This window comes from Odocoileus virginianus, chromosome 33, assembly GCF_023699985.2.
Source record: "Odocoileus virginianus isolate 20LAN1187 ecotype Illinois chromosome 33, Ovbor_1.2, whole genome shotgun sequence".
NCBI classification, from domain to species: domain Eukaryota; kingdom Metazoa; phylum Chordata; class Mammalia; order Artiodactyla; family Cervidae; genus Odocoileus; species Odocoileus virginianus.
In genome coordinates, this window is record NC_069706.1 from 397,403 (window position 1) to 424,066 (window position 26,664).

Here is a 26,664-nt window from a genome sequence, read left to right on the forward strand (position 1 = left end):
CAGGTCTCTGCCCAGGGCACCTGTGGTCAGGCCCCCCAGTCAACCAGTCTGGCTTGTTGGCTCTTTAGTGACCATTTTTATGTATAAATGGATGGTCAAGGACTCAGAGACCAAGAACAGAAAAGCGGAAGGCGCCTGAAGGGAATAGGGTCAATTGCAAAGAGCAGAAAGCTTGGAAAATGAAATTATTTATAGTGTCTGATTAAATAAGGTATTGCATTCAGAGAACTGGTACACACCCTCAGAAGTTAAAAATGAAATAAAAGTGTTTCTTTAATAAGAAATTAGAAGTGAAGATCAAGTCAAGAATACATGGCAGAAGATTCTTTAAAAGACAAAGAGACTAGGAGATGAAAGGTGAGGGGAGAGGGAAGGGTCCGCGGGACTGACCCGTGGTGTTGGGGTGGAGATGCCTTCTGCGGAGTCAGGGGAGCGTCTGGGACCTGAGGAACCCGGCTGAGCAAGCGGACCGCCTCCAGGTGGCAGGCTCTTCCTGTGAGTGGAAAGTGTCCCCAGCAAGCATGGTGAGTCCTGTCAGCAGAGAGCAGGAGGTGAAAACAGCCTCCGTCCAAAGCATTAGGGCGTGCTTGGTGCAGGCGGGCAGGCAGGCAGGCTGCTGAGGGTGAGGGGCGGGAGCTCCGGGTGCACCGCGCACCCTGCTCATGCTGCTCTGAGGTGAGGGGTGCTGAGACGGAGGGCGCGGGCAAGGGGACCTGAGGAGATCCCAAGTGCGGGTGGGGCTGGGGATCTGACGGAGCAGTAGGTGTACAGACGCTGGAGGCAGGGAACCCAGGAGACTCCTAAGTGGGGAGGAGATTAGGTACAGAAGGCAGTGGGGCAGTTTAAATGCGTCTGTCCAATGAGAAATGTTGACATCGTCCGGGATGTGAACGCTACAGAGGGCCTGGCTAGACTTGGGGTGGGGCCAGGGGGCATGGGATTCTCATTTTTTAACCACAGGAGGCCAAAATGCAGCGTGTAAACCTGACAAGCCAGAAGTACCACCAGGAGAGCATTAGTTTCATGTCAAGGCAGTGGCCCCCCCAAAATAAACTGTCGGAAGTTGAAGAACAGAGACAGGGGCTTCTGGGCGGAGTAGGGTGGGCTGGCGGGAGGAAGGCAGGAGGTCTGTCCTGCTCCAGCGTGCAGCCCCGTGACTGCCAAGCTGAGTACCTGTGCACACCTGTGTGTGCCTTTGCACACCTGCGCTTGATAACTGTGTGGTTGCTGCTTTTACTCCTTAGTCTCCGGCCTGGGTTAGGGGTCTAGAGGTGTCCTGTAAGGAATGACGCCTCCCCTTCTGTTTTGTGCAGAGAGTTGATGGTTAGGCCAGAGGGCATGCTGCCCTCACATGGCCAGGAGCAGGGCCTGGTCATCCCTGGTCAGCGGAGAGACGAGTGGGGGACCCTTTGGTAGCCTCTTGGGGGGCCCACAGCACCGCTCCTGGGGGCTGACATGAAGGGTTGAGTGGGAAGCCTTTGCTTCCAGCGGCGCCCCCTCTTCACCCTGATTAACGGGGTGCATGAGAGGAGCAGACGTGTCCTCTGATACTCCTGTAAATGGTTGCATCCTTTCAGCATGTTTGCATAAAGCTCGACTGTTTTCCCAAGTATTCTCATGTGCATTTTAAGATTTTATTGTCTTTAAAATTACACAGAGACAGCTCTGTGGATATATTAGAAACCACTGAATTGTACCCTTTAAGTTGGTGAATTGTATGTCCATAAAGCTGTTAACAGATATAATGTGGTCAGGACGGCTGTGTTGCCCAAAGCGGCTGGAGGCACTCCTGCCCTGGAGACCGGCCTCCCTGACCCCCGCCTCCCACACAAGGAAGATCCTCTTGGTGTTGAGCTGGGCAGGCAGCAAGGTCTCAGAGCCTTGGTGACGACAGATGCCGGGACAGCAGCTTCTGAGGCCCCCGTCCTGGAGTGTGTCGAGAGGAGCCGCTGGTCACATATTTCAGCTGGGCACTGAGTGGCCGCCCTCCGTCCACGGTGGACACGACTGGACACTGCAGCATCCACGTCTGTGCACAGATTCGTGAATGTGATGCATGCCTCTCAAGGGCATGAGGAATGACCTTTCTATCTGAGACCAGCACCATGCTTCCCTTCTAGCATTTTCTAAGCCCTCCCCCTTAAACCAGGGGTGGTTAGTCAGTTCGTAAGAGGTGATCTAGGGTCACCCCTCCAGCTGCAGAGGCAGGTGGCCTCTGGGTGCCTCCAGGTGCAGGGGTGGTGCAGCTCGGGCGGCTCAGAGGCATCCTCAGCAGCGGGGAGAGCCATTGTGTGCACGCAGCTGCTCCTGAGATGCCCCTGGAGAGGTGGTCATTCTCAATGCGTGGACGTTACGGTCATTCTCAGTGGGTGGACATCTGGGCTGTCTCCATGGGCCATCACCCATCAGGCGTCTGTAACCCTTCACGTACGAGTGCGTTCATCTGCTCTCATTTCTCTTGAGCAACACCTAGAAGTGAAATGGCTGGATTGTGTGTAGGAATTAGGCTGACCTTCTGAGCAATCTTGAGTTTTCCAACCTGGCTGTGAAATTTTCCAGTTGTGGCAGCATTCCTCCACACCCTGCAAACACCTGGTGTGCGTGTGCAGCCATCTTAAGTTCTAGCCATTCAGACACACGTTGACCTCACTGCAGTGGGATTTACACTCTCTAATGGTCTTGAGACCTGAGTTGACTGAACCTTGTTTTACGGTCCAGCCTACACTGTGCCCTGATAAATGTTCCACGTGCCCTTGGAAGGATTCTGCTTTTGCAGGCTGGAGCGTTGTCGGTGTTAGTTTAGGTTGAGCTGCTTCTGGTAAGACGGCTGTTCTGTCAATGCTACGGTTCAGGAACAGTAGTAACCATACGGGGCAGGAGAGAGGGTGGAGCTTCCCGGAGCTTCTGTGGCTGGAGGGCACAGTGAGTGGGGAAGTTGACCTGGCGTCTTCTCCTGAGACTCTGTCTGCACAGGGCTTCCCAGGCGGCATGTGGTAAAGAGCCCACCTGCCAGGTTAGGAGACTTGAGAGACTCGGGTCCAGTCCCTGAGTGGGGAAGATCCCTTGGAGGCAGGCACAGCAACCCACTCCAGGAGTCTTGCCTGGAGAATCCCGTGGACAGTGGAACTTGGCGGCCTACAGTGCATGGGGTCGCACAGAGTTGGACAAGACTGAAAGGACTTAGCACGCATGCATGTCTGCACAGCTGTAGCGGAAGCAGCATGATTTGCCAGTAAATTTCTCATATTAGAAGAACCACTGGGAGCCGGTCTGTCTGCCTACAGCTGGTTGCGAAGTAGGGCTCTCTTGTGGATGTTTCTATGGCTTCCCATGTCTGTTTGCCCAGCGAGGTGCTGGCTGGCTTGGATGGGGTGTACGTCGCTGGGCTTGGTTTTCTGTCTCTTATGTGCAGAAAGAGCACGTTCTTAATTTCCAGACCTGTTTTTGTTTTTTCCCCTGAAACCTCCAAATGGAGTACTTTGGCCTTGGGGAATTGGAACCATCCCCCAAATCATCAGCCCCATGGATGTTGATTTATCCTCCAAATTTTGAAGAAAAAGGAAAGTGGACTTCAGAAAATGCCTGCTTCAAGTCAACAGGAGCTTATTCTAACATGGTAACTAATTAACAATTTGCTTTAAAAGCACTGGTTAATATTTCCTAAGGAAAATCTTGGTACTTTGTGTCCAGTTGTAGCTTCTTTGTTGAAATTCTTAGGAATCCTAAGGACAGATTGGCCCTGGTGGAGTTCAGGCCCCCTGCAAGGCGCTCCCAGACATCAAGGCTGAGTGAGGTACTCAGCCTCCGTGGTTTCAGGAGTCACCTGCTGAGTGGACTTCCAAGTCACCGTTTCAGGGACAGATGGGCCCTATGGTGGAGGGCCGGTGGGGGACCCTGGGCTTCGTGTCAGTTGGCTCGAGGTGGTCCCCACCCTGCAGATCAACAGTGGGGGAAGGCCGAGCGTGGCAGCGCCCCCAGCCTGCCCTGTGCAGAGCGGTGTTTGTGGTGGCGTGGGCGGGTGGGTCCAGCACGCCGGATGCCCTGCCGGGCTGACCCGCCCCAAGGGTGCCCTGCCCACGGGCAGCCCCGTGTGGTCCGAGGGCCACTCTCCCCCTGGCTGACCCACTCCGTCTTCCCACCCTCTCCTCTCCGATCTCTCTTCCTCTCTCTCTTACTCGTCTGCTCCTTTTCTTTCTTATTTTTTTAGGAGAGTTCCGTAGAGAGAGCTGGGCGGTGCCTCCCCGGTGCCCCCGCCCCCGCCCCTACCCCACATGTAACCGCATATGTGTCTTAGCCTCAGAATAGTGCATTAAGTGTGTATCAAAAAGCAGTGCACTTGGGAAAATTACTGAAATACCGTTGTCTTACCTGTAAAGATTAACCACCGTTCCTTAATATCATCAAGTATTCAGTCAGTACTCAAGTTTCTAATTATTTTTTAAATGAGAGTAAATTTTTTAAATTTGAGTCCAGATGCAAGAAGTCCCCGCGTGGTAGGGTAGGTCAGCCTGTCTCCTGAGTCTCCTGGGGAGTCTTCTCCTCTTGAAGACAGCAGGTCCTCTCTTTGTCAGGGTCCCTGGATTGGGTTTTGCTGGTCACACCCCCTATAGTGTTGGCATGTGTGCCTTTGATCATAGTTGTTCAGACACTAAGTTATGTCCAGCACTTTGCGACCCCGTGGACTGCAGCATGCCTGTCTTCCCTGTCCTTCACCATCTGCCAGAGCTTGCTCAAACTCATGTCCATTGAGTCGGTGATGCCATCCAGCCATCTCATCCTCTGTTGTCCCCTTCTCCTCCTGCCCTCAATCTTTCCCAGCATCAGGGTCTTTTCCAGTGAGTTGACTCTTCACATCAGGTGGCCAAAGTATAAATCACTTGGTTTTTGCATATTCAAAGGGTTTCTTCCCTTTTCCTTTAAAGTCTAAGAAATACACCGGAGTAAGTCTTAGGTGAGATCCTTTAGTGTTGGAAGTTGGTACTTGTAGGTACCCAGTATAGTCTCTCAATATGCACCTGAAACATGGTAACTCAACTATGATAAAAACATAGTAACTCGACTTGAATAAAAATAATAATAAAATGAAATAAAATCTCAAGGAAAGAACAATTATGTAGTTAAAAGCTATTTTTTAATTCTAGGGAATTTTTCCTAAGTATGGTTTTGTCTTGTTTGTTTTGGCTGCTCTGGGTCCTCATTGTGGTCTGTGGACACAGCAGCACTCCAACTTAGTTGTCCTGAGGCATGTGGGATCTTAGTTGCTGGACCAGGGATCAAACTTGTGTTCCCTGAATTAAAAGTTGTATTCTCAACCACAGGAAAGTCCCAGTGTCTTTCTAATGAATTTTTCTTGGAAGACAGTTGATTGGCAGTGTTGTCTAGTGGTGTGTTTTAAAAAGCAAAAGTATTAAATTTTGATGAAATCCAATTTATACTTTGAAACACAAATACCTTCTTTTAGGAGACTTTCATTCTCTGGAGTGTCACGTGTGGATTGTCCTGCTTCTTTGTTACTTCTGATGTCCGCTGTCTGCTTGCTGGGGTCCCTTTCCCGGGGTGTCTGCTGGGAGGCCTGTGGCAGCCCTGGCCTCTGCTGTGTGATCGGCTGCAGTCATGCCGGGAGCGGCAGCGTGCCCAGGAACCCCCACGGTGGCCTGCGTGCAGGGTCTTGGTCTGCGGGTTGCGGTCCTGGGAGCTGTTGGTGGCGCCTGCCTGGAGGAGGTCTGTGCCCCGGCTGGAGCTGTGGCTGGCAGTCCTGTCAGAGGACCCGACAGCCCGACTCCTCAGCGCTGCCCCTCGGAAGCTGGCTGCTCCTGAATGTGGGGATGGCCACTTGCAGAGTGACAACTCAGGTAACCTTCTCACTTGGCCGTTGCAGGTGACGGACCTCACGAGGTATTTGGATCCCAGTGGGCTTGGCGTGATCAGCTTCGAAGACTTCTACCGGGGGATTGAGGCAATCAGGAATGGAGGTGAGTCACCCACCCCCTTCCTCGGCCCCTCCCCCCCCACCTCCCTGTTCTCGACCCCCAGCCCCAGCTCCCCTGCTGAGCTTCAGGCCTCCCCCCACTCTGCCCCTCATGCCCCGCCCTCCAGGGTTCCCTGGCTCAGCTACTCATCCCTGATGTTGGACATGTGTCTGCTGCCCCTCGGAAGTCTTTATGGAAACCTTCAAACATACAAAAACATTGCAAGACCCACAGTGAACACCCCACCATGTATTTGCTGTCTGCAGTCTGCAGGCCACATTGCATGTCCACCTGTCCACCTCTTTGTTTCAATGGGATGGGTTTTAGGTTGGTTCACCACCACGCACTCCCCCAGTCACTGTGTCCTGTGTGTGTCATGACCCAGAGTTTGGTAGTGGTTTGTAGTCTCCTTTTGGGTACAAATTCTCCTTTAGTGAAGTGCACAGATCTTCAGTGAGCCCTTCTGTGAATGGTGGCATTCTCGAGCGGGGGGTGCAGACCCCTGCCCAGAGCTTTCCCCGCCCCCGGACAACTCTCTGCCAGTCTGCCGAGACCCTGCCCTCCCGCCTCGCCGCCTCAGCTGGTCTCCATCAGCACACATCAGCCTGGCCGCTGTGGGCTTCTCATAAATACCCCGTCAGCTGTGCTCTAGTGTCGGGTTCACACACCTGTAATGCTCGTGACCCACAGGTGCTGCTGCATGTCAGACCTCCCCCGTGTGAGCTGTGCTCACTGTGTGCCTGTGTGCTTTACCTGCCCACCCCCGGCGGGGGACAGCAGTCTGTCTCCAGTGCCCGCCCTGCAGGTGATGGACAGCAGTCTGTCTCCAGTGCCCGCCCTGCAGGTGATGGACAGCAGTCTGTCTCCAGTGCCCGCCCTGCAGGTGATGGACAGCAGTCTGTCTCCAGTGCCCGCCCTGCAGGTGATGGACAGCAGTCTGTCTCCAGTGCCCGCCCTGCAGGTGATGGACAGCAGTCTGTCTCCAGTGCCCGCCCTGCTGGTGGTGGACAGCAGTCTGTCTCCAGTGCCTGCCCTGCTGGTGGTGGACAGCAGTCTCTCTGCAGTGTGGGGCCCTGATAAATGAACCTCCTAGTGACGTCAGGTCCAAGTCTGTGTGTGGATGCATTGTCAGGGCTCTGCGACCTGTGCTGTGTGCCCAGATTCACGCGTGCCCCTCATTGGAGCCCTCCACGCAGGGTCAGAGGGTGTCTGTACAGGGCTGCAGCTGCCGGTTGGGCTGCCTGGCCTTGGTCCCTGGGGTCCTGGGATCAGTGGGGAGGTCACGGGTCCTGGGGGGCGGTGGTCCTGTTGGTGTTTCTTTTTGCCTTCACTCCCATGGGACATATTGGCTATAAGTTGAAGGTGACGGGAGTCGGCCTCAGGACTGTGAGTCATTGGAGAAGCCTTTGCAGCTCTGTGTGAGGGTCTGGGGGTGGAAGGTGGTGGGAGTATGGGGTCAAGCCCGGGACACCAGAAAACAGTCATTCGTACCAGGAAAAACAAGGTGTGCAGTAACGGAAGTGTGCTTCTGGAGCCGTGTTCAGCCAGTGGGGCCCAGTGTGTGTGTAGTCACAGTAATTAAAGAGCTGAGCACTCAGGTGACCGGAGACCAGTGCCACACTGCCCTGTGGGCACAGGAGTCCCTGAGTGCCTGGTCAGCAAACATCCTGGAACTCGGGAGACTAGAGCGACACGGCCATGCTGAGCATCCACTGGCCACTGTCAGCCTGTGGGCCAGTTCATCTCCCAGTCGTGGGTGAGAGGCCAGTCCACTCCTCGTGCCCATTGTGGGTGGTCAAGGAGCAGCCACTGACTGCTGGGCACCAGCCCTGCCTGTGGGCAGGTTGCATCCTGTAATTTACCGACAGGGGTGATGCCTCGTGGGTCCCTGGGCCAAGGGTCAAAGGGGCTGGGAGGAGCTTAGCATCTCCATGCCTTCCAGCTGGGGCTTCCGCTGCGTGGGCAGGGAGGAGCCCCGAGCAGTGGCCAGCAAGTGATGGTGCCAGGGCCCTCTGTGTGGCTCTGGGGCTCTCTCTGAGCCCTGTCCACGCTTCTGTTGCTCTGCTCTGATGGTCCATGGGTGACAAGAAAGGGAGCAAGTTCTGCTGTAGGAATTCCTGGGGCTTGTGACCTGGGAGCCCCCGCCCTGGACCTCAGGAGTCCACCACGGGTCCTGGAAGACCCGTGGCCGGGCGGGAGCGGCCAGAGTGGTCCCAGCTGTTCAGGGGGTGTGGGAGCCGCCAGCGCCTCAGCTCCCAGAGCGGGCTGGGGCCAGGCCTGCGTGGGCCGCGCTGGCGGGGCGCCGTCCTGCCTGTGGGGGCCTGCTGGGCACCTCGGGCTGTGGGCCCTGCTCTTTTTTATTTGTTGGCTGAGTGGCTTGTGGGGTCTCAGTTCCCTGAGCAGGGGCTGAACTTGGGTCCTGGCAGTAGAACCGTGGAGAATCCATTGGCCCGCCAAGGAACGGCCCCTGCTTTTCCTTGTTTCTTTGGTAATCTGATGTCATCATTTAGCTTTTGTAGGGAATGGAGAGTGAAAATAAAAATAGAATAAAAGCAGGTCAGAGACGCTTTTGAAATTGTTAACTCACAGGGAGACGGGGAGCGTGCTCGCCCGGCCTGCGTTCGGCCAGAGTTCACCCCAGGCCACCCTGCCGGCGCGCCTGCCAGGGCTGCCGTGGCCGTGGGCGCGTGTGTCAGACGTGCAGCCTGTGTCCGGCACGGAGCGCTGACTCTGCGTACTGACCCAGTTTTGCAGAAAAGCTCAGGAGTTTGCTGTCCTCGCCATAGGCCTCGTTTCAGGAATAGAACGAGATTGAGGAGGGTGTTCCAAATGGGCCACTGCTCCAGCTCGTCCCCCTGCCAGGCTCTGATGGAGAGTTGTTTGAGCTCTATAGAGAAAACTGATGTAAGAACCATACTGAGTTCCCATCCAGCTTGTAGAAACTCCCACTGCGTTCACGTCCCCTCCACCTTCCCCTCCACCTCGGGGGCAGCGCCTATCTCTGGAATCTGAGTCCACGTCCACCGTGGCTCCATGACTGGCCGCATTCTGAAAGTTTCAGATCCTCTGGATTTTGAAAGTGCAAGCAAGACTTAACGTTTGAAAGTGGGAAGACAGGCAGTGTCAGCCACGCCTTTTCCAGCTTTGCGCTGGGAGGTGGTCCTCTCCCTCCCTGGTTCACCGAAACCTCACCGTCGTCTTGCCGCTGCTCTGTGCCAGGGGCCCCTCCTCAGGTGGCCCCACGAGCCCAGGCCGTGGACCTCAGAGCCCGGCTGGGGGCTGATGACCTAGGTCCAGATGCCAAAAAAGAGCGTCCTCTGACCCAGGAGGCTGGTGCTGACGTCCCAGCGTCCTTTCCCAGGCACGTCGGGGGGCTGGCTGGTGCAATTGGCCTCAGGGACGTCCGGGTCACGTGACACACACTCAGCACGGGCCCGGCTTGTGTAGACGGTTACTGCTGGCATCTGTGTTTGCTCACAGCTCGGATGCCCTGCGTGTGGGTTTTCCTCAGGAGCAGCTCTCCGGGCTCTGTGGACACCACCTGGGCATCCGATAGCCGCCGCCCAGAGTGAGCACAGGTCCCTGCGGGTGCCGGCAGCCCTGCCTTCCGCCTGGCCTGACTGCAGGCCTGAGTCCCCACAGCCCCTCCTGGGCCTGATGCTTGCTAGAATGGCTCAGAGCCCCGGCAGGCGCTTTGCTGCCCATTCCCTGTTGATCTGTGAGCCGGGTCCACAGGGCAGGGCATGACGTGGGGGCGTCTGGGCCGTGCCCCACTCCTGGCTCCTGCGGGTGCTCCCAGCCCGAACTCCCGGACCCCCTCCGTCCGGGGTGTGAGTGGAGGCTCCGTTCCACGGGTGGGACTGCTTAACCCCTGACCTTGGGAGATTACCAGTGTCTCCACTCCCTCTCTGTTCCAGGAGGTCAGAGGTCAGGGGTGGGGTGTAGGTCACCTGACTGGTGTGAACCCAAGTGAGGCTGAAAGGGGCTTGTTATGCACAAAAGAAGCTCTTCTCACCCTCCACTCAGGGAACCCTGGGTCCTTGCGGCTCGGTGCTGGGTTGGGGATGAAGACCAGGTGGATGCTTGTCGTGGCGTCGGGGTGTCTCTGCAGGGTGGCTGCAGAAACAAGGGCGTCGTTCCTGCTCCTTGGATCGGGCTCGGGCTGCTCAGAGGCTGGGGGCGGGGGGCAGGGCGTTTCCTTCGGGAGGGTCGCTGCTGTGGGGTCCTGTCTGAGAAGCGGGATCTCTGCTGACATCAGTGTAACCCAGCATGATGTGATGGAGTGTCCTTGAGACTCATTATAAAATAAAATATGTTGAAAAAAAAAAACATGTTGTAGAAGATAAAGTAAAAAAGGGGGGGAAATGAAAGCCGTGCGAGTCTGGCATGGCTGGACAGACGTTATCTCCTGACCCGACCCTCGCAGGACAGGTTCTTGAAAATACGGCATCTGGGGCTTCCCTGGTGGTCCCCCTGTACTCTCCCTGCTGAGGGCCCAGGTTCACTCCCTGACTGGGGACCTGAACTCCCTAAGCCACATGGCGCAACTAAAATAAGTAAGTAAATAAATGAACTAATGAAAAGGGAGCCTGGCACCTCATTCCTTCTCGAGCTGGAGAGCACCACAGAGCTCCGTGTCCTCCGCCTTCTCCTTACAGCTAGCAACTCTGTGAGGAAGGACCCTTTCGCCATCCAGGCCGCCCCTCCACCAGAGCTGGCACAGAGCCGAGGTTCCCGGGGCCACACTGCCTGCGGCTTCCCGCCTGTGCCTCCCACGGCCACGCTGGCCCCACCCGTGCCCGCCCCGTGTGCCCTTTCCTGTGACACTGCCGGGGTGCCCGGGGCTGCCGCTGAGCCGTCTCCTCTCTCCCCTTCCCAGTGACACCTCTGTGGTGCCCGGGGCCGCCGCTGAGCCGTCTCCTCTCTCCCGTGCCCGCCCCGTGTGCCCGTCCCTGTGACACCGCCGGGGTGCCTGGGACCGCTGCTGAGCTGTCTACTCTCTCCCCTTCCCTGTGATAACGGGGAGGCCCGGGGCCGCCGCTGAGCTGTCTACTCTCTCCCCTTCCCTGTGATAACGGGGAGGCCCGGGGCCGCCGCTGAGCCATCTCCCCTCTCCCATGCCTGTCCCTGTGACACCACCGGGGTGCCCAGAGCCGCCGCTGAGCCGTCTCCTCTCTCCCGTGCCCGCCCCGTGTGCCCGTCCCTGTGACACCGCCGGGGTGCCTGGGACCGCCGCTGAGCTGTCTACTCTCTCCCCTTCCCTGTGATAACGGGGAGGCCCCGGGCCGCCGCTGAGCCATCTCCCCTCTCCCATGCCCGTCCCTGTGATACCGCCGGGGTGCCCAGGGCCACCGCTGAGCTGTCTACCCTCTCCCATGCCCATCCCTGTGACACCACCGGGGTGCCCAGAGCTGCCGCTGAACCGTCTCCTCTCCTGCAGATCCCGATGGCCCGCTGTGTGGTGTCACACCTGCCCCTGACGAGGAGCTGCCTGCCTGCCCCGAGGAGTTCGACGACTTCGTGACCTTTGAGGCAAGTGGTTTTCCTGGGAGAGCCGAGAGCGAGTCTGACGGACACACCCCCCTTCCTCGTGCACCCTAAACCCTGCGTCACTCGCTGGCCCCTGGGGAGCGCCGTGCAGGGCAGGCAGGGGGCACTATGACTGTCTGGTGGTTGGTAGGGGTCTGCTGTCCACATTTTGCACCCGAGGCTGATGGCAGGAGGGCCCCTGGGGCCTGGGGTCAGCAGGGGGCAGGCTCTCCTGTGTCGTTGCTGGGCCCTTCTGCCAGGCCATTGGAATGTGTGGTGAGGGTCTTGTTTTATCAAAAATGTCCCTAGACCCAGAAAATGGGCCTGGGGACGCTTGACTTACACCTTGCTGCCCTTAGCCCCTGCCCCCAAGAGGGCGTCCCAGATGGCTCAGTGGGAAAGAATCTACCTGCCAATGCAGGATTGCTGCTGCTGCTAAGTTGCTTCAGTCGTGTCTGACTCTATGTGACCCCATAGATGGCAGCCCACCAGGCTCCCCCCGTCCCTGGGATTCTCCAGGCAAGCACACTGAGTGGGCTGCCATTTCCTTCTCCAATGTGTGAAAGTGAAAAGTGAAAGTGAAGTTGCTCAGTCGTGTCCGACTCATAGTGACCCCATGGACCGCAGCCTACCAGGCTCCTCCATCCATGGGAGTTTCCAGGCAAGAGTACTGGAGTGGGTTGCCATTGCCTTCTCCAGGGTAATGCAGGATTATCGGTGTCTAATTAGTAGGAGACTCAGGTTTCACTCCTGGGTGGGAAAGCTCCCCTGGAGAAGGAAATGACAGCCCACTCCCTTATTCTTGCCTGGAGAGCCCCAGGAGCAGGAGAGCCTGTCTGGCTATACTCCGTGGGAGCACAGAGCTGGACACGAGTGAGCGGCTGAGCACACGCGCACCGTGGGGAGAAGGCATGTGAGTGGAGCCACAGGGAGGCCCAGGCCGCTTCATCACCGGGGTGGTGCGGGGCAGCGGCTGGGCGGGCCCCAGTGGCCCCATCTGGAGTGTTTTTCTGTTTCGGCCACAAGGCATGTGGGAACCTTCGTTTCCCTACCAGGGGTCGAACCCATGCCCCCTGCATCGGAAGTCTTAAGCCCTGGACCACCTTAACCACTTAACCACTGTACCACCAGGGAATTCCCGAGGAATTTCCTTTTTAAAAAACACAGCCTGCTGTTGCCCGGGGCAGGGTGTGGGGAGATGGTGGGCCTGAGGCCATGCCCTTACCCTCTGGGCGTTGGCTCCTTGGGAGACGAGAGCCCCTCGGAGTGCTGATGGCCCACAGGACCCCTGCCTTCCACAGAGTCTATTTCCCTGCTCTGATAAACTGGCCTTCAATGGCACAGGTTCACTTCTGCCAGCATGGGCCTCCAGGCCACCCGCAGCTGTTCACCCCTCACAGCTCTGTCCCAGAGCCCCACCTGGGCCTGAGCCCCTGAGGACAGGAACCGCCCGCCGTGCGTCCCTACTCAGTAGGGGCTTGTGCCTTCGTTCTGGGTGTGACCGGGGGCGCCGGGCCATTCCTGCTCTGTGGGGACCAGGTGCCCGCGGGCACGAGTGCTGGCTGTGAGGGGCGGCCTGGTCAGGCAGGGAGGGCGTGCAGGCCCGGACACGTCAGCTGTCCAGCCCACCCTCAGCCCTGGACCCTGAGGTGGTGAGTCGGGGAAGGCTGTGGAAGACCGACACACCTGGAGCCTCCCAGCAGAGCAGCTCGGGCCCGGAGAGGCTGCTTGTCTTTGAGCGTCCAGGGAACCCTGGTCTCCTCGCTTACCTGGTTGGCCAGCAGCTGACCTCTCCTGCCCACTGACACCCCAGAGCATGCTTTGCCATCAGTATCTTCCATTCTGTGCTTCTCCAGAATCTCAGAGTGTTCTGTTGATTCTTTGTATGTTATGTGTACATGGGCATCATGGGTTGAATCGTAGCCCCCAAAGGTCCACCGGAAGCCGTGAAAGTGACCCTATTTGGAGAAGAGATCTTTGCAGAGCTCATTATGCTGGGTAGGGTGGGCCCTGACCCCAGTGACCAGTGTCCTTGGAAGAGAAAGGGAGAGGACACACTGGAAGAAGGCAGGATGAAGACGGGGCAGAGCTGGAGGAGCATGGCCTCCAGCTGGGAAGTCCCCAAGTGGTCCCCAAGCCGCCAGGAGCTGGGTTCAGCCCTGCTGACACCTTCACTTCCAACTTCTGCCTCCAGACCTACGGGAGAATACATTCCCGTTGCTTTAAGCCTCTGGTTTATCGAAATCAGATGCCCCAGGAACTAGAGTGACTTCTGTGATCCAAACAGTGAAAGGCATCAGCACTGGGGCTGCCTCCTGGAGCCTGATGCCGCAGGCTTGGAGTGCTTTCCGACGCCGACCCCCTTCTCGCAGGGTGGACCCCTTGCAGCCCAGAGGTGCCACCCTGCCTCCTAGGTGCCGCTTGACTCGTGGGCGTGCCAGCCCCGCCTTGGGCTTGTCCCCTTCAGAAGGTGCAACAGGAGTGCTGCTCAGGTGTTGAGAGCACAATTTGTCTTCAACAAGGAGGGCCCATTTTAAGTTGTTGTTGTTGCTGTTTTCTAGCAGTTTTAGGTTTACAGAAGAGGGAGCAGATGGCACAGGGAGTTCCTGCTCACCCCCCCCCCGCCCCCCCCCACACACACACAGTGTCCCTGCAGAACATCTCCCACTCTTGCGAGGGAACCAGCATGGATACATTGTTACTGAAGTGCAGGCTTCATCAGGGCTCCTCTGCGCTGTGCAGGACCTGTAGGTGTTAGTGGTTGTCCTTTCACTGCTTTAAAATCCTCTCTGCCCCCTAGGTTCGTCCCTTCCTGCCACCAGCTCCCGAGACCTCTGAATTTGTACCGTCTCCGTAGTTTTGCTCTTTAATGATTTCATAGATTTGGTTGAATCCACAGCTTCAGGCCTTAAAAGTTCCTCCATGTGTTTTTTGCTCTTTAAGGTTTTAGATGTGATTTTGAGAGGAGTGGAACTAGGTGCTATACAGAGACTTGTAGAGAGCTGGGTTTTGTTTTTTTTTTTCCTCTAAACTTTTGAATCGTGTAAACCTAATAAGTCCTGTAAGAATATGAGTGAAGATAATGTGTATTACATCCAGTACCACATTTGGAGACCCCCTGCCTTATGTTCATTTTCTGGTGGGGTCCAGCAGTGCTGGTCAGGGGTGCCCTGTGTATAACATCAAGGGCTCCTCCCAGGTCCGTTCCTGCCAGTGACAGGGGTCCATGGCCAGCGTTTCCCCAAGTGCCCCTGTGGCCCCAGCTTGTAGCAGAGCTCCCAGGAGAAAGGTGTTTTTTTGTTTTTGTTTTTTGCCTCACCATGTGGCTTGTGGGATCTTATTAATAGTTTCCCACCAGGATTTGAAACTGTGTGCTGGATGTGAAAGTGCCCCCAGAGAATTCCCTAGAAGAAAGTTTCTGATGTGGACTTTCTAAGAAGGGGCGGGGTGGGGTAAGTGCAGGTTGTAACTGAGGTTCCACCGAGAAGAAGGCTCTGGGTGTGAATCTGAGCCCTTGAGGCAGAAAGCAGCTGGCAGAGGTGGAGGACCCCGCCACAGGAGGGGCCGCAGGAGGCAGGAGAAAGGGACGATAGGAGTGAGCTCCGTTGTGCCTTCTCTGGCTCCTTCCTCCTCCCACTCCCAGTCTTATAAGAAGATGGGGAAATGGGCTTTTTGTGCAAACTCTTATCAGAAGGGCTAGAAGAGCAAGAACAAAAGCGTCTCTGTTTTGAGCAATGTTTGTTAAAAACTCAGCAAGCGTTTCCTGAACTTTGCCCCCTTGCCAGCCAGTGTAGCAGGTTCAGTGGAGCGCGTCTGGGAGCGGGTTAAACGACTGCTGAGGCTGTGATGGACCTTCAGGTGGACAGACAGAACCTCTGCACCCCCGGCCGGTAGGAGGCCACTGGAGCTGACGGCCGGCTGGACGGAGCGCCGGCACCCAGTTCCATGGGAAGGCTGTCTGCACACGCGCCCTTCCTGGAGCTGCTGTGTGGAGCCGGCCGGCTGGGCGGGCATCTGAGGGTAAGAGAAGGCAGGGCCCCAGCCACACTCGGCCCAGCCGCCGGTTCCCCTCAGAGGGACCGTGGCCGGACGGCAGGGCCTCAGGCAGGCCTGGCCACCCCGGAGCTCCTCGCTAAGGGCGGTGCAGGCGAGCTCCCTGTCCACCGCGCTTGTTACCTGGTGAGGAAACAGCTAAGCGTTCTCAGGCACACTGTGATTTCCTTAAACTCATCCTGATCATAGTTTACTGTCGTTTCTTTGCTGGCGTTGCGAGGTGGGCTGGTGGCACCAGGGCTGCAGGGGCAGGGCTCCGAGCCCCTCTGCTCCTGCCAGGCCGCCCCACACAGCTGCTGCCTCCTGAAGGGCAAGCTTCACTAGCCCTCTCTGGAAAACATCCGGCTTGTGAGGCTTATTCAGGGCAGCCTGACTCCAGGGGGAGACCAGCGCCCTGTCCTCCTGACCCCCTCAGCCCCCCTCAGACTTTGCCCGTGGTCCTCCGGGAGCCTCAGGGCCTCCTCTCCCGTGGGTTGCTCTGGGCCCTGGGGGCCGGTCCTGCTGTGGGAAGGAGCGTGGAAGGTAGGCGAGTGCTCCTCTCTGTCTCTTCTGAACGCTGGGATTAGCGTCTGCCTCGTCTTCCTGCTGGCGGGGGAGGGGGGTGACTTCCATCCTGCCAGCTCCTGGAGGAGGCTCACTTGGGCTGCAGCTACAACCGCGGGGGAGGTCAGCAGGCCTGCGCACCAGGCCCACCCTGGCGCCGAGTGGGCCAGGGCTTCTGTGCACCCAGCTGCCCACGTGGACCGGCGCCCCGCTGCTCAGAGGAGCCTCTGCTGGGGGTGCTGGCCTCAAGTCACACTCTGTCCCTGCGGGAAGCCTGTGTCGCAGGTGTGTGGGCCCACCTGCTTCCGGCCAAGGGCAAGTGGGGGGAAGGAGGGCCCCGGCAGCTGTCCCTCGGACCCAGGCAGGGGGGTCCAGCCTTGACACTGTGGTGCCTGCCTGCAGGCTCAGCCTGGAGCCAGCCACTCAGTGGTCCTGAGAAGCACAGTGGGGGCCTCTTGAAGGGAGTCCCTGGTTTCAGTTTTGAAGTGAGCACTCTTTGTGGATTACATAGTCGCCTGGGACTTCGAGAAGTATGGGGTTTTCCTTGGAACAGGAGCGTCGAGGAAGGCCTGCAGTGGGGACCTCAGGCCTTCCCTGTCTCATGCTGCCCCACACCAGCTGGCACGCGGGCCCCCTTTCAGGCTGTCCCTCACCTGCCCGTGTGACGGCCATGTTCTGAGAGGTGGCGACCTCGGGAGAGCTGCGTCCAGCCCGTTCTCCCCTTGAGGCGGTGCCACTTGGACACTCACCAGCTACACAGCTGGTGGGCTGGTCACACGACCGGTGGAAGGCAGACGGGGCGGGACCTGTTCTCCACTGGGCACAGGTGTGGGGGCAGCCATGCGGGGCCCTCTGCCCACCCGCCCCGAAATCTCGTGGCAGAGCCCAAGGACAAAGTGCAGCCTCTCCAGCCTCTGAAATCTCACTCATTTGTCCATCGTTAACCAGCATGAAAGCTTGGCTGCTTTGCTAACCAGGGCAGTTGCCCCTCAATTAAAGCTGAGGTTACGAAGCGAAGGCAACCTGTGTACTGGCTGTAAGTTCATTTGGACAGTCTGCAGATACCTACTTGGTGCTGGGTCCACAAGAGTGGAAACACAGGTGTGTTTAGTGCGGAAGTAGCCACTTAACCGGTGAAGGTAATTGATCCAACAGTTGATGAATTCAGATTTTGAGGTTAGACCACGTAATTGAGTTTCAGAGCAGTAGTCTGCACGTAGGTAGTAGTCATTTGGTGGGGCTTTTAAATTGAAAAAGGCGTGTCCTTAGACTGTTGGACGTCAGTACACGGGGTGGGTCATTCCAGTGCTGGGGGCCACAAAGGGCTGGCTCTCCCAGTGTGTACCCTGGGGTGCTGGGCACTTGTGTCTGCTTGAGGCATGTTTACGTACACAACTAACTTTAAAACTCACTGAAGTCTGCCGTGAGCCACTGTTTCTGCTTGGAAGTGCAGGAGGGGCATCTCCTCATGGACGCTCCCCACCATGGGCCCCTCCGCGGCCGGGACTGACTCTGGGCGTCTCTCCTAGGCCAACGAGGTGACGGACAGTGCGTACATGGGTTCCGAGAGCACCTACAGCGAGTGTGAGACCTTCACGGATGAGGACACGGGCACCCTGGTGCCACCCGAGTGCCTGGACGCTGTGGAGGAGCCTGGGCACGGTGCCCTGCTGCTGCTGCCCGGCAGGTGCGTTCCCATCCGCCCGCCCGGCCGCTGGCAGGGGTCATGGGCCCTCGGAGGGTCCTGGCAGAGCACGAGCCTGCAGAGTCCCCGGTCCGACAGAGGCCGCGTGGGCCGCCCGTTGGGTGCTCATGTGTAGTCGTGGGGAGGGCATTCGCTTGGCACTCAGGGTTTTGTCGTCACGGGTCTTGGCTCTCGTGACGCAGCCAGAGGCATGCTTTTCGGGGCGCGTCTTCACCTGGTCCAGAGGCACCAGGCGGGTTATCCTTGTTATCAGTCGCACTGTGGGAATGTGTGCGGCTCCTTCGTTTCCCATCAGTGGACCCCGGCCTCCGGGCAGCTTACAGTGTAGGTTTCCTGGATGAAGCTGCACATCAGCGTCATGTCTTTCTGTGTGGGCTTTGTCCTCACCGATTGGGGTGTGCCTGGGGCCCGGGCTTGGCTGTAGGGATTACTGTGGGTTGGATTGTTTCAGGCAGCGTTGGCTGGCTCCCTGCCAGCCTGCTGCCCGCAGACTGTGGCTGCTTCATCCTGGCAGCTCCTGGCATCATCTGCTTCTCCCTGCTCTGGCGCAGAGTGGGCGGTCCTCACCTGGGTCTCCCAGGAGCCTGACGGGCGGCGCCTTGCTGGCACGCTGCCCCGTGAAGACCCTCTCCCCTGCAGGCTGGTGCCCCTTTGTTGACAGCCAGGCTCTGCAAGCTGGTCCACAAGAGACAGGACAGTGAGTGCGTGCTTCTCCTCAGTTCCGAGTCAGCTGCCCCGTGCAGACGGGCATGGGTGGACCTGGCCTCCCAGGTCCTCCAGCCTCAGTGGTTGGAGCCCTTGCTGTGTCTCAGGGGTCCCCTCTGCCCCAGGCGTGCTGGAAGCATGTCCCCCCGCCACTCGCTTGGGGTACCTTTTAATTCTCTGGGGCGTCTGGCGTGTCTGTGGTTGGCCTGCCTGTGCTGTTTCAGTCTCTGCTCACTCCACATCACTGCAGCAATACTTGCACTTTTCTTTGAAAGCTTTATTGTTTTGCCACTGTTCTCAGCGCTGCATCTCCTGTGTGTGCTGTGAGGCAGGGGTCACATCTCCTATCCTCGGGAGACAGAGGCATCAGGATGTCCATTGGCTTAGGCTCGGTTTGAAGCTTCCTCTTTGCTCTCTGGCCCCCGAGGTGGCCGAGTGTGTGTGCTGTGCTGGCTGGCCCGCTTGGCCGTGTGTGCCCTGAGTGGGTCAGCACCGTGTGGTCCTGGTGTGTGCGCCTCCAGCCCCCTCTCCAGGGCTGTGTCATCTCCTTCGGCCTTGGCGCATCCATGTGGATCCCAGACTCGGCTTGTTAGTCTCTGGGGAGGGCACCTGCTGGGCTGGGTGGGCATGTGCTGGGTCCACAGTTTATTTGACAGAACCAGCATCTTGAAGTATGGGCTTCCCATCCTTCAAACAGTTTATTGCTGCATTTACTGGAGTCTTTCTTGGCTTGCTGTGTTGGGGGTGGCCATCTGCTGGGGGGCAGTCATGCGTGCACAGTGGGCCCTTGGCTCTGCTGGGGCCAGAGGGACAGCTGTGGGGGCCATGGGCCAAGCCCCATGCGTGAAGACGGAGCCTGCCAACTCCCCAGGGGCTGGGGAGAGAGGGTTAGGATGCAGCACGTGGGGCTGGGGCACTGCCTTAGTGCAGCTTCCTAACCAGTGTTTGTAAGGTAATCAGGTAAGTTCGTTTAATTCCATTTGGGTCAAGTAATCAAAGCTGGAGAAGTGCTAAATCCAGGAAACCATTAGAGGTCTTCGATTTTCTCTGGAAGTTTCTGGCCTTGGGCTGTGACTTGCTGTCAGGATGCACTGACATCACGTGAGCCTCAGTGTGACACACCCAAATCGGTGGCAGGATGCCCATCTGGGTTGAGGTCACCTGTCTCCTGTCGTTGTGGTGCGTGCCGGGCTCACGGCCCGTCCCAGGCCCCCAGCACGAGGTGCATGTCCCCTCTGATGTGGGGACATGTGCCTGGCTGCTCGCTGCCCCGAGCACCCGGGTCCAATGCATGGTGGCCACGCGGGGTCCCTCTCGCCATGCGGGCGGCTTCCTGTCCCAGGTCTGGGTGCGTGCACACTCGAGCAGCTCATCTGGAGAAACAGAAGCAGCTCTGTGTGATCAGGCAGCTGTCGGGAGGAACCCCTTCTTCTTGGCTTCGGTGGCCAGCGGGTGGCAGGAAGACTCAGGATGCTCTTCAGAGATGGCTGAGATCCTGAGCCCCTGGGCTGCGTCAAGGTGGAGCCCGAGCTGCGTGTGCGCGACTGTGGCTCTGGGCAGAGGACAGACAGCCTCCGTGACCCCCGGGCCCCCCGAGGGGCAGCTCCAGTGCCTGCTCACAGGTTCTGGGGTGGGGGGGCTGTGGTGAGGAGGGGGTCCGGTCCCAGCCAGGAGTGTCTGCTGGGAGCCAGGGTACAGTGAACCCCAGACTCCAGGGCATCTTGTGACTGGCGGACACAGACCATGAAGCTCCGGTTGTGGACGTGGTGGTATTGGGTTGGTTGGGCCAGGTGGAGTCTGTGGGCAAAGTCAGTCTCACCTGAGTTCACCTTTCTCAGTGTGACTGCGGGAACAGGCCCTCACACGTGTGGTCGCCGTGGGCCCCGACCAGAGGCTCGGGTCACATCCGCAGCTCTGGGGTGCTCGGTCCCGAGGCGGCAGCTGACTCTCCTTTGCCTCCACAGGTCCCACCTGCAGGGCCAGTCTGTGGTCGCGGTTATAGGTGGCGAGGAGCACTTCGAGGACTATGGCGAGGGCAGTGAGACGGAGCTGTCCCCGGAGACCCTCTGCGGTGGGGACCACGGCTGCAGGGACCCTGCCTTCCTCACCCCCAGGTAAAGGCTCCTGTTGGCAGGCTGGTCTCATTCCCTGTGATGTAGCTGAGCAATGCCCCTGAGTGTAGGGTTGCTGTTGGGGTGAATGTTGGCTGCAGCTCCTCTTGTCCCGTTGCGGTCCAGTCTCTCCCCGTTTGAGAGGCCTCGGCCGAGCGCCGGGCATACAGGCAGGGGACACTTGGCTGTGTGGGTTTCTCAGCGCTGCTTGTGAGTTGAGTTGTGATTTTCAGTGAGCTTGAGGGAGGCTGTGTGTGTGTGTGTGTGTGTGTGTGTGTGTGTGTGTGATGTGGTTATTGTTTGCCTTGGTGTGTGTCGTTTCACGTGTGTTCTCTGTGTATTGTTGGTTGTGTGCTTTCGTTTGTACATGTGTTCGTGTGTGATGTTGGTGTATGTGTGTGCCTGTTTTGGATGTGTGGTATGTGTGGCCGTTGTGTCACTTGTGGTGTGTTGTGTGTGTGTGGTATTGTTGTGTTGGTGCTGTCTGTGTTGTCGCAGTGATGTGTGTATGTGTTGCCTGTTCTCTGTGTGTCGCATGTGTTCTGTGTGTGATGTGGGTGGTATGTGTGTGACCTGTTCTGTGTGTCACGTGTGGTGTGTGTGGTGTGTGTGTTGCCTGTCATGTGTGTGTCACGTGTGTGTGGTGTGTGTGATCTGTTCTGTGTGTTGCGTGTGTGGTATGTGTGGTGTGTGGCCTATTCTGTGTGTGTCGCGCGTGTTTCTGTCACATGTGTTTTCTATGTGTGATATGTGTGGTGCGGCCTGTCTTGTGTGTTTTGCATGTGTTGTGTGTGTTGCGTGTGTGTGGTGTGTGTGACATGTTCTGTGTGTCACATGTGTTGTGTGTATCGCATGTGTGTGGCGTGTGGGGTATGTGGCATGTTCTGTGTGTCACGTGTGTGGCGTGTGGCCTGTTCTGTGTGTGGCCTATCCTGCGTGTGTCACGTGTGGTGTGTGACATGTTATGTGTGTCACATGTGTGGTGTGTCGCATGTGTGGTGTGTGACGTGTTACCTGTTCTATGTCATGCGTGTTCTCTGTGTCATGTGTATTCTCTGAGTGGTGTGTGACCTGTTCTGTGTGTCACATGTGGGGTGTGTGTGAGACGTGTGGGGTGTGTGTGTGACGTGTGTGGTGTGTGTGTGGCCTGTCCTGTGTGAGTGGGTGCTGGCGTCCTGCTCAGCTCTCCTCTCACCTTGCTGATGGGCCTCCCCCTACACGCCCCTTCGTGTTCTGTACACACCGAAGGCTTGTGGAAGCCCTGCCACACTTTCCCAAGGGCAGTGCTTACATCGGTCTCTGTGTCACATTTGGGAAATTCTCAGCATTCCAAACCTTTGGTATGATTATGATTATGGTTGGAGTCTGGGATCGGCAACCTATGACGTGACTGTTGTCAACCGATTGGATCTTCCTAAAGGCTCAGGTGATGGTGAGCATTTTTTAGCAATAAAGTATTTTTCAGTTAAGGTATGCACATTGTACTTTTTTTTGGCTGCACCACACGGCATTTGGAATCTTAGTTCCCCGACCAGGGATTAAACCTGTGCCCCTGCAGTGGGAGCTGGGAGTCCAGGAAGTCCCTGCATTTTTTTTAGACATGATGCTTTAGACTACAGTGTAGTCACTTTTACTTGCACTGAAAACAGAAACAGAAACTTCCAGTGACTCCTTTTCCTGCGACTGGCCACAGATGAGGCTGCAGTAGCTCTGAGGCCTGCCTGCCTGCTCGGAGTTTTCTGTTTCTCCGTGTTTTCCCGCGTGTCCTCAGACCGTGTTCCTCTTGTAGCTGGGTGCTTGTGTCCTTTGACCAGCCTCTGAGAGAGGCGTCTGCATCACAGACGGCTGCTGGGATTCATTTCCTATGACCTGGCATCCCCAAACTGGAAGGTTCGGCCTTGAATACACCGGGCTGTGGCATCTGGCGGGCCAGCCCTGGGCTCACGGGCAGGCTCCTCCGAGCTCTGCTTCCTCTCTGGGCGGCAGGAGGCCGTGGAGGAAGCGCCCACCCTGGCATCCAGGCCAGGGATGTGCCCACCCCCGTCAGCCCTCTGTCCCCCTGCTCCTGGTTCTGGGGATTCTCCGCCCGTGCCCACAGTGGAGGTGGTGGACTTGGGTGTGCCGAGAGGGGTGCGCTCCGCTGGGGTTGCCCGAGGCCCTGCAGCGCACGTGCCTCCACTGGTTCCATGTGCACCGCGTCCTCAGCTTCGTCTGCAGGGTGACATCTGTGCTTCAGTTGATGTCTGCCTTTCGCTTTCCAATAGCCTGGGGTCCTCGTGTCTGCAAGCTGTGGCCGCACTTCCCATTGCCCTGAAGGCTCCTGTGCCTAGTTCGTGGGGGCAGTTAACGATTCTGAGTTTTAGGGGACGTCCTCCCCGCAGCCCCAGCTGCCATGCTCCCTAGACGGTCACTGCTGTGGCCACAGGGCAGGAAGCAAGGCGCTGGCCGCGTGTCCCGCTCTCACACGGACAGGTTTCGGGCGGAGGACGCGGGTGTCGCGACGTTTGCTTCTCGGCGAAGCTGCCAGGCTCTCCCGTGTCCTGAGTGCCTGACCGGGAAGGCTCTGGCCCCCACACAGAGAGTGTCGCGGTCCCAGAGGTGGGGCGAGGGCCTCTGCGCCGGCTCCCCACCCAGCCCCGGCCCAGCCCCTCCTGAAGATGCACCTCTCGCCCCTCCAGCACCGACCCACTCAGCACCAAGCTGCACAGCATCCTCACTGACGAGGCCTTTGAGTTTTACTGCAGCCAGTGCCACAGGCAGATCAACCGCCTGGAGGACCTCTCTGCTCGCCTGAACGACCTTGAGAAGAATAGGTAACCCACGGTGCCTGGCCTGCCATCTGTCCCGGGCGCGGGAGACCCCGCCGGCCCGCAGCGCCCACCGCCCTGGCCAGGTGCTGCCTGAGTGCCGGGGGCTGCCTCCAGCGGGCCTGCGGGCCGCGGCCTCGCCCTCGCCCGGCCCTGCATGCGCTCGCCCGGCCTGTTGCCCCACGTGCATGCCACCACCCAGTCCCCTGCCCTGCCCTGCCTGCGGACCGCCAGCGCATGGAGGAGACCCTGCTCTTAGGAGGACGTGCTCTTTGCATTTCACCAAAAGACATTTTCAGTGGAGGCACAGCAGCAGCATCAGGAAACCTGAAAGGTGCAGACGTGGGAGCAGCTCTCAGGGTCGGCACTCTGCCGGGCACCCTGGGGCCTCTGCCGCCCATGTACATGTGCTGCTCCTCGCCGTCCCCCTCCTCATCCGACCCCCTCTCTGCCTGACGCCGCCCACCCCCAAGTCGGAGTCCCGGGGGCAGCCCCTGGCTCCTCATGGCCTCCAGTTGCAGGCAATAGCTTGGGCAGTTGGCGTGCGTCAACGTGTCCGTTAGGCAGGCTGACGCTCTAGCTTGTTGTGTGGAGCAATGAGCCCTCATGCCACACACCCCACAGCCTCACCCCGCAGAGGAGGTGTGGGACCACCCGGCTCTATTGTGCTGCAAACTTCCAGGGGACTTCCTGGAGGAGGGGGCCTTGACTGGCGGGAGTTATGTGAAATGTGAACCATCCTGATGGTGCCATGTGTCCATGTCCCCTGGGCCTGCTGTCGGCCCCTCAGCCGGCCTGGTGGACCCTTGACAACAGCCTGTCGTATGCATCCTCCTGCCACACTCAGCTGCGTCCAGCCAGAGCCCGGTCAAGTAAGGGACGGGTCTGATGGGCAGCTTCGCAGGGAGCCTGGGCCCCGGCAGCACTGAGGAGGAACTGGAGGTGCCCAGTGAGGGGCTTCAGGGGACAAGGGGGCTCGGAGACCCGCCGGCCCCTCTACCCCTCGTTTTCAGCCCAATGCTCCATGCACGCCTTTGGCGAGCCCCCCGCCAGGCTGGGGAGGTCATTTGTACTTCCCAAGCGGGGCCCTGCCGTCTCTGTGTTTGAGAGTGAATTTGAGGACACACATGCATCTTAGTTCTCCCATTCTGAAGTCTCTTGACGTGGAGTTGCTCTTTTCCACGTTGAGGGCCTGCTGCAGGGCGGCCACAGTCGCTTCTGTGAGGCTTTGTGGGGCAAAGAATAGACCGGGGCGTGGCTGCATCCAGCCAGCAAATCTAGGGGGTCTCACGTCCATTTCAGCCACCTGTTCCCTAAGGCACTAACGAGAGGGTTAACATGCCATCAAAGCCTTCATTACGGTCAGGACACAGCTGTCAGGTGGGAAGTTCCTCTCTTACCTGCTCCAGGAGAGGCTTGCCCTCGGTGTCCATGGAACTGTCTCAGGGTGCGCGGATCTAGTGTGTGGTTATGAAAGGTGACTCAGTCCAGTGTCCAACAGGTTTGACATCAGGCGTGATTTCTACCTCCCGACCCTCAGAACACACGTACTTGGCATGTTCCCGGTGCCTCCGTGAAATACTTCATTGCGTGACAATGGGGAGTCAGCTTTACCCAGAGGTGTGGGTGCTGTGGGCCCAGTGGGGAGGAGTCAGCTGGACCGCTGTCTCTCCTGAGCTGACGCTCCGTCAGTCAGGCGGGGGGACACGTAGTGAGCTGAATGGGAAGTATGAGAGAGAGTGACCAGTTCCCACGGGGCCAGGGGTTGGCAGGGAGGAGAGGAGGGCAGAGAGGAGAGCCACTCAGCCCGCGCCCACACCTTGCAGACTCGCTGGACATCTCTGTCAGGGCCTGAGTTTCACCGCAGCATGTTTCATGCAGCCGGGCCCCGGGAAGCAGGCCCCGTCTTGGGTCCCTGTGCTGCCGCAGCGTCAGAAGCCGGGGCCGGGGCCATGTCCCTCCCCAGCCCCACACTGTTCTCTGAGAGGTGGCTGGTGCCTCCTGAGGGCCTGGCGCTGGTTTAGCAGGTAAACTGGGAAGTGGAACCCAGGACATCAGAGGCGAGAGGTGCGGTCAGCTGGCCCTTCTGCCACTGCAGACGGTCCCGTGAGGCAGGCGCCCTAGAGCTGGCATGCCTGCCCTGGATGGTGCAGGAATGCTCTCTGGGTTTCCGGGCACCAGGGCTGAGGGTACACAGTGCCTGCGCTGGAGCGAAACCCACGGCAGACCCTCCTGTGCACGTGGGCCTCTAGCAGCCCGGCCTCAGGAGCGCAGCGCGGCCTCGCAGCACTGCAGGTGCGCCACTGGCTGATGGCTCAGACCCTGTGTGGCCCCCTCTGGGTCCCGCCCTAACGGTCCGGCAGTGACTCCATCTTAGACTTTTGTGCCGGCTAGGACCACGTGACGCACAGGGGCCTCGCAGGGCCCTGAGGTTGTCCTGGTGTCCCTGAGTTTCTGCTGAGCCAGCCTTTCCTGCATGGCGCGGCGGGGGCGCGGGTGTGCATGCCTGTGACGCCCCCATCCCGTCTCCCTCGCTGGCACTTCCTGCTTCCTCTTGTCCTCCCTGTCTGTCCTCTGACTCCACTTTCCTGTTTGTTTCCATTCTGCAGTCCAACGAAGCGGCTGTCCAGCAAGAAGGTGGCAAGGTAGGACCCTTTCTGAAACGTATCCCTGCTCACGGTGCTTTTGCAAGAAAACTTTTGAAAGTCACTTCTCATTGTTTGGGATTGAAAATGACTTGAAGGGTGAGCTGTAAAAAGACTTGCTCCAGTGGCAGACGGGGACCCTGGTATGTGACAGGGGGTCTGTGGTGGGAGCCCTTGCCTCCCTCCAGTTGGGTTGAGTCTTTCCCACCAGAGGGCTGGGCAGGGTTGGGGGGCCCCCAATGCCACAGCCCAGGTCTGGGTCTGCCTCCTTCAAGGGCTGCACCCCTCCAGCCCCGCCGTCTCCCCCCGGTGAGGAGGTGGACGAGTTTGTGAACAATGTGCATCAGGACTGTCCCTTCCCTCTTCAGTTACGGAGCTGCCCCTGGCCCCCCTCACTGAGGGCTGAGGGCGTGTGGACTCTCCCCTCCTGCCGCTGTCCAAGGCCAGCGTTCTCCACGGGGAAGCTTGCGATGTGTTTACTGGATTTCCTTTCTGAGAAGCGTTGTTGCTTCTCCCGGAGACAGTGATTGCCTTGATGTTTTTGTTTGTGTCGTCTCCTGCCTGGACGGCCCCCGGAGCCCTGGCCCTGCGTGCCTG

General features: G+C 58.4%; 1 protein-coding gene across 2 annotated transcripts in view; it reads left to right on the forward strand.

Moving 5' to 3' along the window:
* Window positions 1-26,664, forward strand: part of RAB11FIP3 (RAB11 family interacting protein 3) — a 58,591-nt gene that overhangs the window by 19,948 nt on the left and 11,979 nt on the right. The window contains exons 2-7 of one of the 2 annotated variants that reach the window (XM_070461048.1): window positions 5,879-5,972; window positions 11,410-11,501; window positions 17,624-17,781; window positions 20,469-20,618; window positions 23,294-23,428; window positions 26,032-26,067. In XM_070461048.1, the coding sequence (XP_070317149.1) occupies window positions 5,879-5,972; window positions 11,410-11,501; window positions 17,624-17,781; window positions 20,469-20,618; window positions 23,294-23,428; window positions 26,032-26,067 (665 nt within the window). The remainder of the gene's footprint in view (window positions 1-5,878; window positions 5,973-11,409; window positions 11,502-17,623; window positions 17,782-20,468; window positions 20,619-23,293; window positions 23,429-26,031; window positions 26,068-26,664) is intronic. The other variant, XM_070461049.1, reaches the window with a different exon arrangement.